Source organism: Erpetoichthys calabaricus, chromosome 16 (genome assembly GCF_900747795.2).
Source record: "Erpetoichthys calabaricus chromosome 16, fErpCal1.3, whole genome shotgun sequence".
NCBI lineage: Eukaryota > Metazoa > Chordata > Cladistia > Polypteriformes > Polypteridae > Erpetoichthys > Erpetoichthys calabaricus.
The window spans coordinates 99,276,125-99,292,742 of NC_041409.2; the positions used below are offsets into that span (position 1 = coordinate 99,276,125).

General features: G+C 42.6%; 1 protein-coding gene across 2 annotated transcripts in view; it reads right to left on the reverse strand.

Annotated features, from left to right (window-relative positions):
- The window catches only part of akap6 (A kinase (PRKA) anchor protein 6), a 364,472-nt gene that overhangs the window by 31,100 nt on the left and 316,754 nt on the right, over positions 1 to 16,618 (reverse strand). For both annotated transcript variants that reach the window (XM_028821579.2, XM_051919705.1), the window contains exon 11: positions 10,451 to 10,675. In XM_028821579.2, coding sequence (XP_028677412.2) covers positions 10,451 to 10,675 — 225 coding nt within the window. The remainder of the gene's footprint in view (positions 1 to 10,450; positions 10,676 to 16,618) is intronic.

Consider the following 16,618-nt stretch of genomic DNA (forward strand, 5'->3'; position numbering starts at 1 on the left):
GCCAGATTTGATTCTGCTAAACAGAACACAAAAAGCTATCGTGGAAGCTGAACCTACGAGCTCCCTGGGGAGACTGGCAGGACAGATCTCACCTGATAAAGAGTGCCAAGTATAAGGACTTGATCAATGAGGTTCTTGTCATAGGATGCTGCTCAGCGTTGTTCTCCACCAAAGTTGGATGCCATGGATTTCCAGCAACTTTTTCATTTTTTTTTTTTACAGAAGAACCCCAACAGCTGAAGAAAGCCACTAAGGAAAAACTGCCATGATGACTGAGAGCAGGTCAAGATGGCTATGGCTGACAAGAAGCTGTAGCTGAAACCCTGCTGCAGGTGCCGGTTAATGGAGTCTTCTTTGCCCCACTCAGGTTAAGGGGTGAAGCTTTTGTGACCCTGAGATACTTACTGAAGTCACAGATGGGCTTCTTAACCTTGCAGCTCCCGCAGCTCCTGCTTGTGGCGGAGTGTCTTTGAAGTTTACTGTCATTGTATTAAGCCAGGAATCAGGATGGCATTGTCCCAAGGCAGAGGACAGTCACTGCCATATTTCTATTCTGTTGGCCCTTGCAGGACTTTTGGTACTGCAGTTCCCTAACTGAGCCACTAGGGGCAGCCAGGGGGGCCTGCTTGCTCTTTAATAGTAAGGATGTTGTGTGGCTGAGCACCCAGCTACATGCAAAGGGATTGTCCCCCCCTAATGGTCCCCCTTGGGCTAACAGCATCACACAAGGGTGCCCCCTGGTGGTGCACTCCATCCACGGCTCAAGACACCCCGTCCTGTAGGTGATGACAGCACTCTGTAATACGACGAGAAGCCAAAGTTCAGCAGGGGAGAAGAAGAAGAAAAAAAATGACAAAGTGACCAACGTGAAATCGAAACCATTTAACAAATTTCTCCTTTTTCATCAGTTTTTTAAAACGCATCGCAATATGGCACTAAGCACCGACGGAACCCACCAGAGATTTGAATCTCTTTAACCAACATTAAATAAAATAAAAGGAAGCTGGCTGTTCCCCCCTGCAGCAGCCCCCCCCCCTTCATAATTGCATCTCAGTGGCACACCACTTTTGTGTGCCACATTAACTCGTGATGAAGAAGTAAATGGCTTCATTTGGCACTTCTACATGGACGCACCCGCGCTGACCCGACGTTGTCGACACTTGCTGGCGGACGGCTCTTCCTTATTCCTCATCATCACAGAGCTATTGATATTGTGTTTGTGCTGTCACATTCAATTAGTCTGAGGGACGCCATGAGAGTCAAGCGTGTGCTGGCCGGACGCTCCACTCTGGACGCTGACCTCACCAAAGATCACTAATGACTTGACGTTGTCGCAATTGAGTTGATGTGTCGGCGGCACGTGTCCCTCCTCGGATTGTCACACCTCGTTATTTCTAAAGCCTTTTGGGCAGCTGTGTTGCTTATGGCCGCCGCTCTGCTAGACGTCGATATTCTTACTGGAAGAGGGTGGGTTGACAACGGTCCACGCACTCCTAAAATGAGGAACATGTCTTGTTCTCGGTGACATAAACAGGCATGGTGGGTAGAGGGTGCCCATAGTTGAGCCTGTGAGGATAAATGTTATAAAAGTGACTAGAAAGGTGACATCAAATGCTGTGACTTCAACTCAGAGAGCAAGTGAGCCTTAATGGCCGTAAGTTGCTGGTTCTTTGTCCCTCGCGGATGTCACATCACACAACTGGAGACTGCAGGGGACGACAAATTACACAACTGACAATCACCAAATGCCAAAAATAAGACTCTATAGCCTCTCATAACATAGGCACGCTGAGTCCTAGTGCTCAAAGTGGGCTTCCCCCAAAAACTTTAAGCAGGCTGCGGCCTAAACAGGCCCAAAAACGGAACAGTGCAGCAACAGAACTTTCCTTGTGTTAGGATTCATCCTTGGTGACCAATGGTGTCACTAGGGTTGATGTCACCCACAGGTGGATTAAGACCTCTACAGGCCCCTGGGAGACTTGATAAGTAGAGGTCCTTAACAGGCAGTTGATCGCACGTTAAACAATGCTGGGAATGCAGTACGATAAGGGGGGGGGGTCTGAATAGTCCCCCTATGTGATTCATCATGAAGCACAGCACCCCTCTAGTGACATGACTGCTGGTGACCTTCCTTCCTGCTTTAAGTCATGTAGATTCTGAATAAGACATTTGTTTTGTTTTGGGAGATAAACAGTATTTATTAAAATATCATTATGTTAATTTTTCAGATAATTCTTTATTATTGTTTATATTGTTACTAATTTTTACAATTTTTTTCCTAGTTATGCATTTTATGCCAAATGTATTTTATTTCTTGATTTAGTTTCAATGTGCTTATTTTTGCTTCTCTTACCCTATGCCTATTTTTGTGGGCGGACCTCCAAGAGGCGGAGCCACCAATACCTCACCACAAGGCTCCTCCCCCAGCCTTCATAGGCATGCTGGGAGTTTGAGCTTCTTGAAATGCGCTTTGGTGAAGGAGCACTAAGTGAGTTTTGCTGTCTGCTTGGATTTCTGGATTTGTGATTTTTTTTTTATTTTTCAGGATTGCGATTCATGGATTTAGGGTTGGATTTGGTTTGCTGCTTTTTTGGGGGGGTCTCGTGCTGTTTCTTTTGTCTATCACTATTTTCCTTTGTAAAGATTCTTTGGTGGACTATTCTTTACTCAATCCAAAAAATTTTCAATGTTTTTTCCCCTTTCCCTTGTTTTGAATTATTGGGATATTTAAGTGCATTTAAACATTTTTGAACCCATAGCACCACTTGGCCAGGTGTAGGCTGAAGCCGGCCGGCCTTTTGAGTAGTCACTTGGGTTAGCCTTTTTATTTGGGTGGGCTTAGCAGTACAGTTAAGAAGCCCCACACTTTCCTCCATTTCATAATAGATATCGATATTCTTATGAGCTGCTTCGCTTCTGAAGCTTCATTTATCTTCACATGGACGCCACCATTTGTTTACTGTTACCTAGGAAACGCAGCAGATGTATGGGTGTGTTAGGTCATGGAAGTGATGGGTCAACAGGTCAATCGCCGTGTCAGGTCTCTATCTATCTATTTATCATACAGTGCCTTTCATATCTATCTATTTATCATATAGTGCCCTTCATATCTATCTATCTATCTATCTATCTATCTATCTATCTATCTATCTATCTATCTATCTATCTATCATATAGTGCCTTTCATATCTATCTATCTATCTATCTATCTATCTATCTATCTATCTATCTATCTATCTATCTATCTATCTATCTATCTATCATATAGTGCCTTTCATATCTATCTATCTATCTATCTATCTATCTATCTATCTATCTATCTATCTATCTATCTATCATATAGTGCCTTTCATATCTATCTATCTATCTATCTATCTATCTATCTATCTATCTATCTATCTATCTATCTATCTATCTATCTATCATATAGTGCCTTTCATATCTATCTATTTATCATATAGTGCCCTTCATATCTATCTATCTATCTATCTATCTATCTATCTATCTATCTATCTATCTATCTATCTATCTATCATATAGTGCCTTTCATATCTATCTATTTATCATATAGTGCCCTTCATATCTATCTATCTATCTATCTATCTATCTATCTATCTATCTATCTATCTATCTATCATATAGTGCCTTTCATATCTATCTATTTATCATATAGTGCCCTTCATTATCTATCTATCTATCTATCTATCTATCATATAGTGCCTTTCATATCTATCTATCTATCTATCTATCTATCTATCTATCTATCTATCTATCTATCTATCTATCTATCTATCATATAGTGCCTTTCATATCTATCTATCTATCTATCTATCTATCTATCTATCTATCTATCTATCTATCTATCATATAGTGCCTTTCATATCTATCTATTTATCATATAGTGCCCTTCATATCTATCTATCTATCTATCTATCTATCTATCTATCTATCTATCTATCTATCTATCTATCTATCTATCATATAGTGCCTTTCATATCTATCTATCTATCTATCTATCTATCTATCTATCTATCTATCTATCTATCTATCTATCTATCTATCTATCTATCTATCTATCATATAGTGCCTTTCATATCTATTTATCATATAGTGCCCTTCATATCTATCTATCTATCTATCTATCTATCTATCTATCTATCTATCTATCTATCTATCTATCTATCTATCATATAGTGCCTTTCATATCTATCTATCTATCTATCTATCTATCTATCTATCTATCTATCTATCTATCTATCTATCTATCTATCTATCTATCTATCTATCATATAGTGCCTTTCATATCTATCTATCTATCTATCTATCTATCTATCTATCTATCTATCTATCTATCTATCTATCTATCTATCTATCTATCTATCTATCTATCTATCTATCTATCTATCTATCTAAGGTTACACAGAAGGTTCTCACAAGTGTGACCACGTCTTACTCATTTTGACCCCGCTCCATTGGTTTCCGGTCCTCTACAGAATTGATTTTAAAATCTTGTTACTCCTTTTTAAGTGTTTGACTGGGATGGCCCTGTTTACATGCCAACAAAAGCACTGCAGTCTAGTGGCCCGATGCTCTTAGTGGTGCCAAGGTTGAGGCTGAAGCAATGAGAGTTTTTTCAGGGGCCGCTCCCTCCCTTCTGAACAGCTTACTTTATTATGTCGGCTCTGCTGTGACGTCGGTTACTTTTAGGTCTTCATTAAAGACGTAATTCTTTTCGCTGGCCTTTGATCCCATAAGAGGTTACATATTATGTTGGTATCTTTTGGCTCATGTACAGAGTGGGGGTGCTGGAATCTATCCCAGCTAGTGTAGGGCACAAGGCAGGAGCAAACCCTGGACCGGGCGCCAGTCCATCACAGTGCACACACACACACACACACACACACACACACACACACACACTTACACGAGACAATTTAGTATCACTAACCCACCTAACCAGCCTGTCTTTGGACTGTGGGAGGAAACCCACACAGACACAGGGAGGACGTGCCAACTCCATGCAGGGAGGGTGCAGGAAGTGACCTGTGGTCTCCTTACGGTGAGGCAGCAGTGCCACTGGTGTGCCACCGTGCCGCTCCTATGGTGTATTCTGGGTATATCTCTTATGTACAGTTTGACAGGATTGTGCTTTTATTACGTGTTTAAACATTTTCATTATTTCCTTTAGCTTATCTTGAACAGCACTTTGTTTCTGGTTAAGCTGTTCTTTTTTTAATGTGCTTTATAAGTAAAGTTTGACTCGACTTTGACATAAAATACACACAATTGTCCCTTATGCCAACACATCTATGGTTTGCTTGCCAACGATGCCAAATTCTTCTTTATCTGTTCTCTAATTCAAACGTGAGCTGCTGTTCTAAACACAAGCTCGCTCAGCGTCCATTTAACCAGGGAGAGTCCATTTTAACTTCATAGCAGTAAATACCGGCACAACGGCCCACCCGTTTATCGTCCTAACCCTGCTGACCTGAATCTGCTAAGCTGCACTACTGTCAGGCTACTCCACCCTCCATATCGTGTGGTAGTGAGTGGCGTATTCCTGAAAGGCCGCTACACCTCTACGGGTTGTCACAAGCTGGCTGGCTGGTCAGAATGGCAGCCTTTGCTGTCTTGGACTACGCACTTCACATAGCGATGTCTAGTTACGCAAGTTACACCGCCGTTTTTTTTAGCTACAGGTCATTTTTGTTTTTTCTCATAGGTTTCAAGAAGTAAACAGGGGATGATCAGGGGGACAGAATGACCAGGCTGTGGTGGGCAATTGGGATGCACCCACCTCTTTATTGGGGATGCCCAGGGATCTTCTTTAATGACCACAGACAGTCAGGACCTCAGTTTTAGGTCTCATCTAAAGGATGGCACCATTTTTACAGCACAGTGTCCCCGTCACTGCACTTGGGCACTGACCCCCTCAGGGTAAGCGCCCCCTGCTGGCCTCACCAACACCTCATCCAACAAGTCTGTGTGTCTGTCTGTCTGTCCATGCAGTCGCTATGTGTCTGTCATTCCAACATGTGGAGCATCAGAAACATTTTTAATAACAAAATGCATTGCATTTGTCATTCCAACACAGGGCGCATCAGAAACATCCTCATTTATCAAAGTATTAGTGTCTGTCTGTCCATGCAGTTGCTATGTGTCCGTCATTCCAAAAGGTGGAGCATCACAAACATTTTAATAGTAAAATGCATTGCATTTGTCATTCCAACACAGGGTGCATCACAAACATCCATATTAATCAAAGGTTAAGTGTTTGTCTGTCTGTCTGTCTTTCTGTGCAGTTGCTATATGTCATTCATTACAAAAGGCGCTGCACCACACACACTTTTAATAGTAAAATGCACTGCATTTGTCATTCCAACACAGGGCACATCACAAACATCCAGATTAATCGAAAGATAAGTGTCTGACTGTGTGTGCAGTCGCTATGTGTCCGTCATTCCAAAAGGTGGCACCAGCTTTTCCTGGTTGGTCTCCCATCTGAGTACTGGCCGGGGCCTGAACAGGCTTAACTGTAGGTGAATGACCTCTTCTGCAGTGCATGACAGCCAAGGTTCCCACAAGAGGGTGCAGTTGAGGCGAGGAGACCCTCCTCTGGATGCAGCAGGTGGATTTGTACGAAGGGTTTCCCTTAGTGGCCAGTCCTCCTATTGGATGGACAGCTGACAGGATCAATACGAGGGTGGGACGCAGACGCACAAAACGAGTGGCGACTTTGAATTAAATTACGGAGCGCGACAAAATCAATGTGCTGTTAACGGGCAGCAGCCCTCGGCCTCGGCGGCCTGGACATGAAGCGGGAAGCGCGGAGAAGAAGTCCAGCATCGCCAGCCAGTGCATCGAGGGCTCCGGCCGACAAGGGGGCCGCCCCCTGGCATACCCCCCCCCCCCCCCCCACCCCTTTGGTATATGGCAAGGCTGGAAATTGTTTCCATACAATCAAGTGGAACACAAGCCGTAAAGTAATATTCCCCCGCTGATAACCTTTCTCAAAGACTGTAATTATAGCGGCTCCACATATTGGATCTCTTTCTGCAGCATAGCCAAAGCAGATATGGGATCGTTAAACGCTCTTTGCTCAATTTTTTTTCTCATTTTCTGCCTTTTTGCTTTGTAATGTAATGAGTGCTCTGTCCACAAGACTTGCGCTCATCAATATTTCTAATCATTTCTTTTTTAGCCCCACCATCACTAACAAATCAATGGTAGTGCTGACCGGCCGAGGATCACCTTTGGTAGTTTTACGTTGTCAGCCTGGGCCGCCTAACCGTGCACGGGGGGTCTCACCAAAAAGAACGGAATACAACGATTTGGTCTTCATTTTTATGAAATGTTACTTCAACTTTGATTTGAAGCAGGGGGGCTATGACGGTCACTGCAAGTGGATGAATGAATGGATGAAGGAATGTTTGCTTATTTTGTTCTTCCAGGTTCCTTTCTTTTCACATTTTTTTACTTTACGGCTAATTCCTCCTCATCTTCAGTTTCTTTTCTTCACCTCTTTAGTCTTAATGTGGACTGAGCAGACATGACAGGATGAGTGGTGGGCAGGAGTGGTGGACATTCCTCCATTTCTGTTGATTTGCAGGCTCACTCTTTCATTTCTTTCTTTATTTAACCCCACAGTCATGGGGGGGGGGGGGGGGGCGTCTGGGGGGCTGAACTAATGAGCTACGATACACAGCAGATGTCAGCTCTGGATAACACGTTTATCTCTTTCTTGTCTAATGAGTTCATTCATTCATTCATTCATTCACTCACTCACTCACTTATTCCACCAAACTACACACGTACCATAAAGTGAATATATGGGGGTACTGAGGGTTTACCCCTTTTACACATTCATTCTGTCATTCATTTCCCCCATTATAAGGAGGGCTGTGTAGACATTAAAATGAATGAAGATGTAGTTTTGAATTATTTTTATTACTTTTTACTTTATTTATTTGAATATTTTTTGTTCAATGATATGTTGGAACATATTAATAAAATTACTGAAGATAGTTACACATCTTCCATGTCTCGCTTGTTTTCATTTATTTACACATTCATTCATTCATTCATTCATTCCACCAACCATGGGCTGAACTAAACTGATATGAAACTGAATAGATGAGTAGTTATTTATTATTGCACTTGTCTACTTCTGTTTCCATATCCATCCATCCATCATCATAAACTGGACTGAGTTAATACGAAATAAAATAGAATCATTCATTCATTCGTCCATTCATACCTTCTACCATGAGTCACACAAAACGGACATCAAATCAAATTGAAATGTATTTTCCACTTCTCTTATTTTTTGTTCTTGTTTATCTGCATATTCATTTCACCAATCATTAGCCGGAATAAAATGATATGATAGTTAAAAAGCGTATTTATAAAAACTTCTATCACTGCAATTCTTTACTATATTTATTATTTGCATATTAATTCCTTCATTTTTTCATTTGTCTGGAGTAACCTGATAAAAACTGAATGGATGGGTATTCATTTATTTTGTATGATTCTATTTCTTTATTTCTTGGCATATTCATTCATTCATTCATTCATCCATCTATCCATTTCCACCATCATGAGTTGAATAAAATACATATGAACTTAGACAAAGACGACATTCATTTTGGATTTTTCTATTTCTTGTTTTCATTCACTCATTCATTAAATTCATTCAATCCTTTGTCTCCTTGTCCATGAGCTCGAATCAACTGCAATGAAACTGAAGGGATGTGCATCGACTCTAGTTTTTTATTTATTTGCATATTCACTCGTTCATTCATCAGCCATCTAATCACCCACACAGTTATAAGTTGAACTAAATGAATATGAAATCAAACAGAGATTATGTTTATTCATTTCTCATTTTTCTATTTCTTGTTTTCATTCATTCATTCATTCATTCATTCATTCATTCATCCCTTCCACCATGAGGTGTATTAAACGGAAATAAAATGAAATAGATATTTATTTTCCAATATTTCCAATTCTTTATTTTTATTTGCATATTCATTCATTCATTCCTTTGTTCATCCCAGCAATCATTAGCCAAACTGAAATGATACAAAATATGATACGTATTTGCATTAATTAATATTGTGTTACTATAGTTCTTTACTGTATTTCTCATTCATTCATTCACTTATCTCCTCAACTGTGATTTGGAGTAAAGTGATAAAAACCGAAATGATGTTCTTTTTTTGCATTACTCCATTTCTTTAGTTATTTGCATATTTATTTATTCATTAATCCATCTACCAATTCACACCATTATGAGTTGGACTAAACAAATATGAAATCAAAAAGAGATTATATTTATTAATTTCTCATTTTAATTTGTTTTGTTTTCATTCATTCATTCATTCTACCATGAGTTGTACTAAATAGGCAATTTATTTCTCCATATGTTCTACTTTTTGTTTTTACTTGCATATTCATTCATTCATACATTCATCCCATCAGCTGGACTCAAGTAATATAACAGTTAAACATTTACATTCATTAATGTGGCATTAGTTATATTTCTTATTTATGTACTCATTCATTCTTTTAATACCACATCCAGCAGTAGAAAAGAGTGGTTTGTAAACTCCAAGGATATGAATTTATTTTCCTTTTCTCTTTTTAAAACATTTATTTGCAGTCTTGTTCATTCATTCATTCAATGGATAAGAATGGATATAAGATTAAATGGGTGGCTATTGATTTACTTTGTATTTTTCTCTTTCTACTTCACATTTTACACAAGGAACCTGGAAGAACAAAATAAGAAACATTCATTCATTCGTTCATTTGTTCATCCATGCCCATACCGGAGAGCTGGACTACACAGATATGATGGCAATTTGTAATTAATTTGTTTGCATTTCTCTGTTTCAAGTTTGCTTATTTATTTACATGTTCATTCATTCATTCATTTGTTGATTCAGGAGTGAACAAGCCCAGCAGATGGTTTGGCGTCTCTTCTCTCACCCGTCCCCCAATGTGCCCGCTCAGGCCCAGAGCTGCTGAAGGTCGTGGCCCCGACGGATGCTGTGCCCACACTTGTGCCAGGACCGCCAGCCTTTCTCAAATCATGGTAGTACAGCTCTTTGGGACACCAGGTGGTAACTATGTAGCCCATGTGTAGAGACCCCCTGCCTCCTTCCCCCAATGCTCCCACTGAAGACCCCAAAGAAAGTGCTGAGAGCAGTCAGTGAAGCCTCACAATTTTGCCTTGTGACCCGTGAGGGTCATCACCCCCTCCATGGTCCCACACGGACCCACACAAATGAAGAGATGCCATGCGGGGTACTGCAGGCCACCCCTCCCTATTAGGGAGCACAGGCTATTCAGGCACACTGCCCTGACCGAGGGGCTTGCCTTTCAGGGTTTGGCATGGCGCTGGGCAGAACCCCAATGCGGCGGGGAGCTGGCGAGTCCACGTTACCTTCAGGTACTGCAGCTGCTTGTGGCCCTGCTGGCTCGTGTCCTTCTCGTGCCGATGACAGGAGTTGAAGATGAAGAGCTCCGTGTCTCGCAGCCAGCCCTTCAGCTCTTTGATCCGCCCTTGCAGCTGTGTCACCAGGCTCCCGGTCTCGGGGGACAGCAGGTCACGTTGAGCCACAGCAGCTGGCCCACCCGTTGGGCTCTGCGTCCTCTCAGCCAGAGTTTTCTGATACAAAAAGAAAACAGAAAAAGGAAAGAGAGAGAGGCACGGCGTTAGACACCTTGGACGGGCAGAGTGGCACTTCTGGCTTTTCTTTAAAGGATTTCCTTTCTACTGACTGGCACCACCACCATCCACTCAAAAAAAAAAAAATCTGCTCTAAAATCCGTACCCGTCTTGTTGGTGTCTGGTGAGTTTTAAGAGCCACATGCTGGTGATGTCTGATTCTAAGGTGGCATGGTGGCGCGGAGGCTACACTTCCGAGCTCCTGCTTTGGTGGAGTTTCCATGCCCTTCTCGAAGGTCCTGAATTCTTCCCCAATTCCTGGAAGTGTGCAGGTTAACTGGTGATGCCACATTGGCCCCTTGTGAGTGGGTGGGTCCTGCAGTGGACTGGTGCCCGCTGCTGCAAGGGCAGCTTTGGGCCCCCATGACCATGGACTGGCTGGATAAGGATATTCTTTTTTTTGTGTTAGTGTATAGAAAATAACAAATCATGTAGACTTGGTAAGTGTGCCACCCCACGGCATTCACTGGCCCTGCCTGGCCACCCCACTAAAAATCTTCTGCAGGCGCCACCTTCCCTCTGGGATAATAAAGTCTACCTAATCTCACCCATGGCATCAGCTACCAGCCACCCCGAAAATTAAAATGAGCAGATTACAAAAGGGAAGAATGGATTTTTTTTTTTTGCAATGAAAATGTTATGTGCCAATACTTTTAAAAAGAAAAATAAATAAATAAATAAATAAAATGAAGTTCTAATCCTGGACAAAATCTAGCTGACCCCAGTGATGGTATCTGGTGCCCCTCATCTCCACATAATGGCACCAGTGGGCCTGTGACACCTGCGCAGAGGCCATAATGAATGAGCAATGCCGTGGCGATTTGGGCACATCGCTTCAATTAGCTGCTTGTTAATTGCCACACTCTGCATGCGTTTTTAATAATTACTCGTGGATTAGCGCGCTTGTGTCGCTCTCATTACCGGCAAATGTTTACCACACGGCTAATTAAGAGACCAGCAATGCAGACGGAGGGAGCGGCCCGCACCTGCCGCCCCCCGTCATCAATATTACCCAGCATGCCAAGGCTGGGTACAGAGTAGTGTGCTGCACCACAATATGCCCAGACTCTGACAGGCACCCTCCTGCCCTCCATCTTTAACGTCTCACTGACAGGAGTGGCAAACTGCTGGCCGATTCTCATTTCTAATTTCAAACGGCAGATTGACTTTGACGCCGTTTTATTTCACTTGTTGTCCCCGTTTTGGGGTGGGTTTTCCATACTGTCAGGCCCCGAGGTCCTCATCACTGGGACACCCCGACAACCCTAGCGAGGATGGCCAGAGTGCTCCCATCATCAGATCTCCTAAAAAACCAGCACAGGGAAAATATACCTCAACTTTCTGAAATTAATATTTTGTGTGTTTTTACGCCATTATCGAACAGTGAGAAATTGCCAGGCCACATCGCACGGCGTTATAAATTCACTCCGTGCCCATTGCTGAGTTTGTGATAAAATATTATATCAGAGTGCGGAGGGCATGTTACATACAGACTGATAGGAAGATGGCGGCCTGCCGGCAAGGGCTTCACAGAGTGGGCGGGGCGAGAGCAGAGTCTGGGCGGGGCTCGATGTTTGAGTGGCGGAAGGTCACATTCTTTAAACCAGGGGGTGACTGTACCTTCATAGACCCAAAATGGGACACAAGTCATTAACAACTTATTAAGTGCTTCCAAATTGGAGTTTAAAGCACGTTATTAAATTGAAGAGTGGTCGAGGGGGTCCCCCTTGGAGTTTCGTGCGTGTTGTTAGATGAATATAAAATTAAAGATCGTTTGGAGGTGAGGGGGGGGGGCATCCCCTTGCAGTTTTGTGCATGTTGTCAGACACACATTAAATTGAAGATCATTTGGTGGGTGTCATCTTGCAGATTTGTGCACATTATTGGACGTATATTAAACTGAAGAGTGGCTGGGGGCCCCCCTTAGAGTTTTCTGTGTGTTGTACTCCTGTCAGACGAATATTAAATCAAAGAGCAGTTGTATTCCCCTGGGAGTTTCGGGCACGTTGTTAAGATATAATAAACTGAAGAGATGGTTGTGGTGGACCTCGGAGTTTTGTCCGCGCTGAAAAACAGCGACTGTGCTATTTTTGAGTAGCCAGTTACAAACGGAGACGTTTGATTCTATTCCAGTTATTTATACGAGACACCGTGCAAAAAAAAAAAAAAAATGGGACTGTCCCCGAAAAAAAACATAACGTCTCGGCAGTCTATTTATATTAGAGGGTTCGATAAACAGGGCGGAGGATATTCTTAAGGAACTATTAAATCGGAGTGCCACGCAGGTGTTGCTGTGCGGCTGGATCGATCTGTTCAATAAACGAGTCCGTCATTGGGTTCATTCTATGATAGTGATAGCGAGTGGACTTCAGTTCCCAGCATTCACTAGGGGTGCGCAGGGGCCGTTGGGAGTTGGCGCTCAAGCTCAGACTTGGGACGAAGCGGTTCAGGTGAAGCCGCAGCGGCTACTGACAGGTAGCGTTTCGGTTATATATTCAGTTATTGCACGTAGTGCCGGCGTGTTTTTGTCATTTGCAGACTATACATAATGCAGTTCGTATTCCCAAGATATGCGTATCTTAACCGGTAACACTCTAAATATCTACTTTATTGTATATTTTGTAGTACCAGATTAAGAGTTCAGGGCTCAGCCAACGCCGATAACCACAAGACATTTGGCACGCCGACCACGTGCCTTTATAACCCAAGGGGATGAAAACGTTTCCTTATGACTCTGTTAACAGGACTGCAATTTCCCCCAGCAACTGGAATAAACTGTCGACGTACAACGCGGTCTCCGAAAGAACGTTTATTCGAATAATGGCTGACTTGAGGGGAGAATCAGTCGGATTCACAGGCAGGGCCGCAACACGCGACAGCAGGATCGGCACAATCCTTCCCAGCATATAACAAAGTTCAAGCTTCACAGTTTCCAATACTGATTATTTTTTGTTAATGATAAAGACAGTGTTGTAGGATGGCATGTTATTAATCGGTACGGGTCAGTCTACGTGAAATGAATCACGTGATACGTACTGGTCGCCATGACCGAATGATTACAAAATCGGTAATAATATGGCGAAATAAAAATGACAAACCCAATAAAGATAATGCGAAAGTTTACATTTTCATAAAGACTTGTTAATTAGTTTAACGCATGTTAAAAAACGCTATCATTTTCTAAAAGTCCCTCCGAAGCTGTGAAGTTTACAAAAAAACACCTTATTCCCACATTTGCATTTTCAGTTCCATTCTGACATTTCTTCGGTTTTATCAAAAGGAGAGCTTGACGTGTTAGCTTTAGTCTTGAAGTTTCACACGGGTATTTACGAGAGGGCAGCCCTGCTAACATTCTCAGACTCCAATGTGATTTCCACGTGTGCTATTTTCAAAAATGTGTTTTTTTTGTGCAAGAACAGAAGCCCTGTTTTCATTCTGATCATCCTCTCAGTACAACACAATTTGAAGCTAAGCGTGAAAATGATATTTTAATATGATAGAGGCTGTCATTAGTGCTGTTAAAATAAGCCTAAACTCCCTAAAATTGACCAAGTGATGAATGGTATTTTTATCTGCATTTACTGGGTCACCTTTACTTTCACAAAGAAAACAAACTCATTTTCATCATCAAATTAGGCAAATTTCTCAAGTGTTTTGCATAATATTGGCTTTTTAAACATGCTTATTTGGGCAGATCAGTTATACTGTCCAATGCACTCTAATTACATTTAAAAAGGGGTATTTTTTCCCTTATGACAAAAGCCGCTGACAGTGAAGCTTTACACTGTTATGCCTGCTACTGCATTACGCCTAACAATGGGCTTAACGTGTCATAATTAATAATCAAACGACAAAATGTGCAACTAACCTACAGAGTCTTCAGTTCAACCCAGTCCTGGTCACTTGGCCAGCAGCAGAGCGACCTGGAAGACGTTGCTCCCCCAGGAGTGTGCGCTGTACAACACCACCCTGGCTATTGGGGACTGGTAGGACATTCCCGGCAGTTACTGCACACACCAAAAGACCTGCGCCTCAGGAAGTCCAGTCTTGTACAGCACCACTGTATGGTCAGGCCAGCCCAGTTTGCTGTTTATGTGGACCCCTAGGTACGTCTAGCTCTGCACCACTTCCACGTCCTCCCCCTGAATGGTGACCGGTCTCCTTGACACGTGTTAATCAATATGCAAATCATCACCAATCTCTAACACCATAGTTAATAATAGATACCATAACACTAGGTGGCGCTATACCAGTGTTTAACCCGACACACAGACACTGACAACACATTTTAAAACACCAAGAAGCTGTTTCATTTCTTTTGCCTTCTTGTGTCCAAAGCACCTCCACCGCAATAACCAAATACACAAAATAATATTCAAATCTCTCCTCCACACCTCCCAGCAAGCTCTGTCCACAACCACCCAACTCCGGCTCAGCTTGCTGGGTTCCCATCAGTCCTTTAAATAGTCTTTGACCTGGAAGTGCTTCTGTCCTTCTGACCATGTGACTGGCTGGCACTTCCGGGTCTAATGAAGAACTGAGATTTCCTTCGGCCCGGAAGTACTTTGGGGCTTCCGCCCTCATGATTACTTCGTACTTCCGGGTTGAAGGAAAGAATATGTCCCCAGGTCCTTCGACAGCTCCTCCTGGTGGCACCCATGGCACCCAACAGGGCTGAGAAATCGAATTCCAAGTCCCAGGATGCCCTGCGGGAATCTGGGGCACCACTACACTCCAAGGGAGCTGCCATCCAGCGTCTCGGGGGAAGAAGTGTCAGCAAGTAGCTGCCTTCCCCCATTCTTCCATTCCAGGGGCATCTATCACAATGCATATGAAAGGTCCTATATAGTAAGTAGACAAGGCACTATATAATAAAAAGATGCATAAGAAAGGTTCCAAATTATATAAATATGAAAGATCCTGTATAACAGAAATGTAGATAAATATGAAGGAAAATGTAAAGGAAAACTACATAACGGGATAATCACGTAAAAGATGCATTTTAAATAAGAAAAGCACCATGTTTATATATCTGTGTCTGTCTGTCTGTCTATCTATTCTTTATAGCAACAGCAATATGCCTGTATAATGCCATACTGTGTTCATAATGGCACTCAGTTTTGTCTTCATTCTGTCATTCACTGCTACAAGTCCCAGGGGCATCCCAAAACTGAGCCTGCCTTCTTCATTAGCTGGGTGATTTGGTGGTCCTCTCTTGAAGTGAGCACACCACAGTGGCCATCACAGAGCTGTAGACGATGTGCAGGATGTCACTACCATAGTAAAGGAGTCCAGTCTCCCAAAGACCAAAGAGTCTGCTCTGGCCTTTCTTGTGAAGTGCTGCTGTGTTACTGCACTGGTCACTGATGTAGACCCCCAAAATTGTTGTAACGGTACATAAGGTCCACATCCGCTACTTAACAGTGGCTTGGCTTAAAGTCTAAATGGCATATAACCCAGAACAGTGATGAGATGGCCTACAGAGAAGGGGGTCTGCAATGTTGCCGCAACAACAATGTGATTCTTCATCTAGGCAAAATGATGGAGCTGAGCTTAGACCACACTGCCATCAACATCAAAGTTATTATGGAGAGTAAGACTACCACTGATGAGCTGAAGTGGGCACCACACATCTCAACTCGCGTCAAGAAGGCTCGACAGCCCCTTAACGTCCTCAAGGTGTCTGAGAGCATCTCCTATTTATCCATCTGTTCTCATGAACAGGTGCACAAGTGGAGTCCACCCTCACCGTCCCGTTTTCAAAAAGCCCTGTATAGGTTGGTGAAGATGGCACAGAATATGACTGGCACCCAGCTGAGTGCAGAAAGGCAAACAGAATTACTAAATAGCTCAGCTGCTTTTCTCTGTCTTTCTTCAGGACCA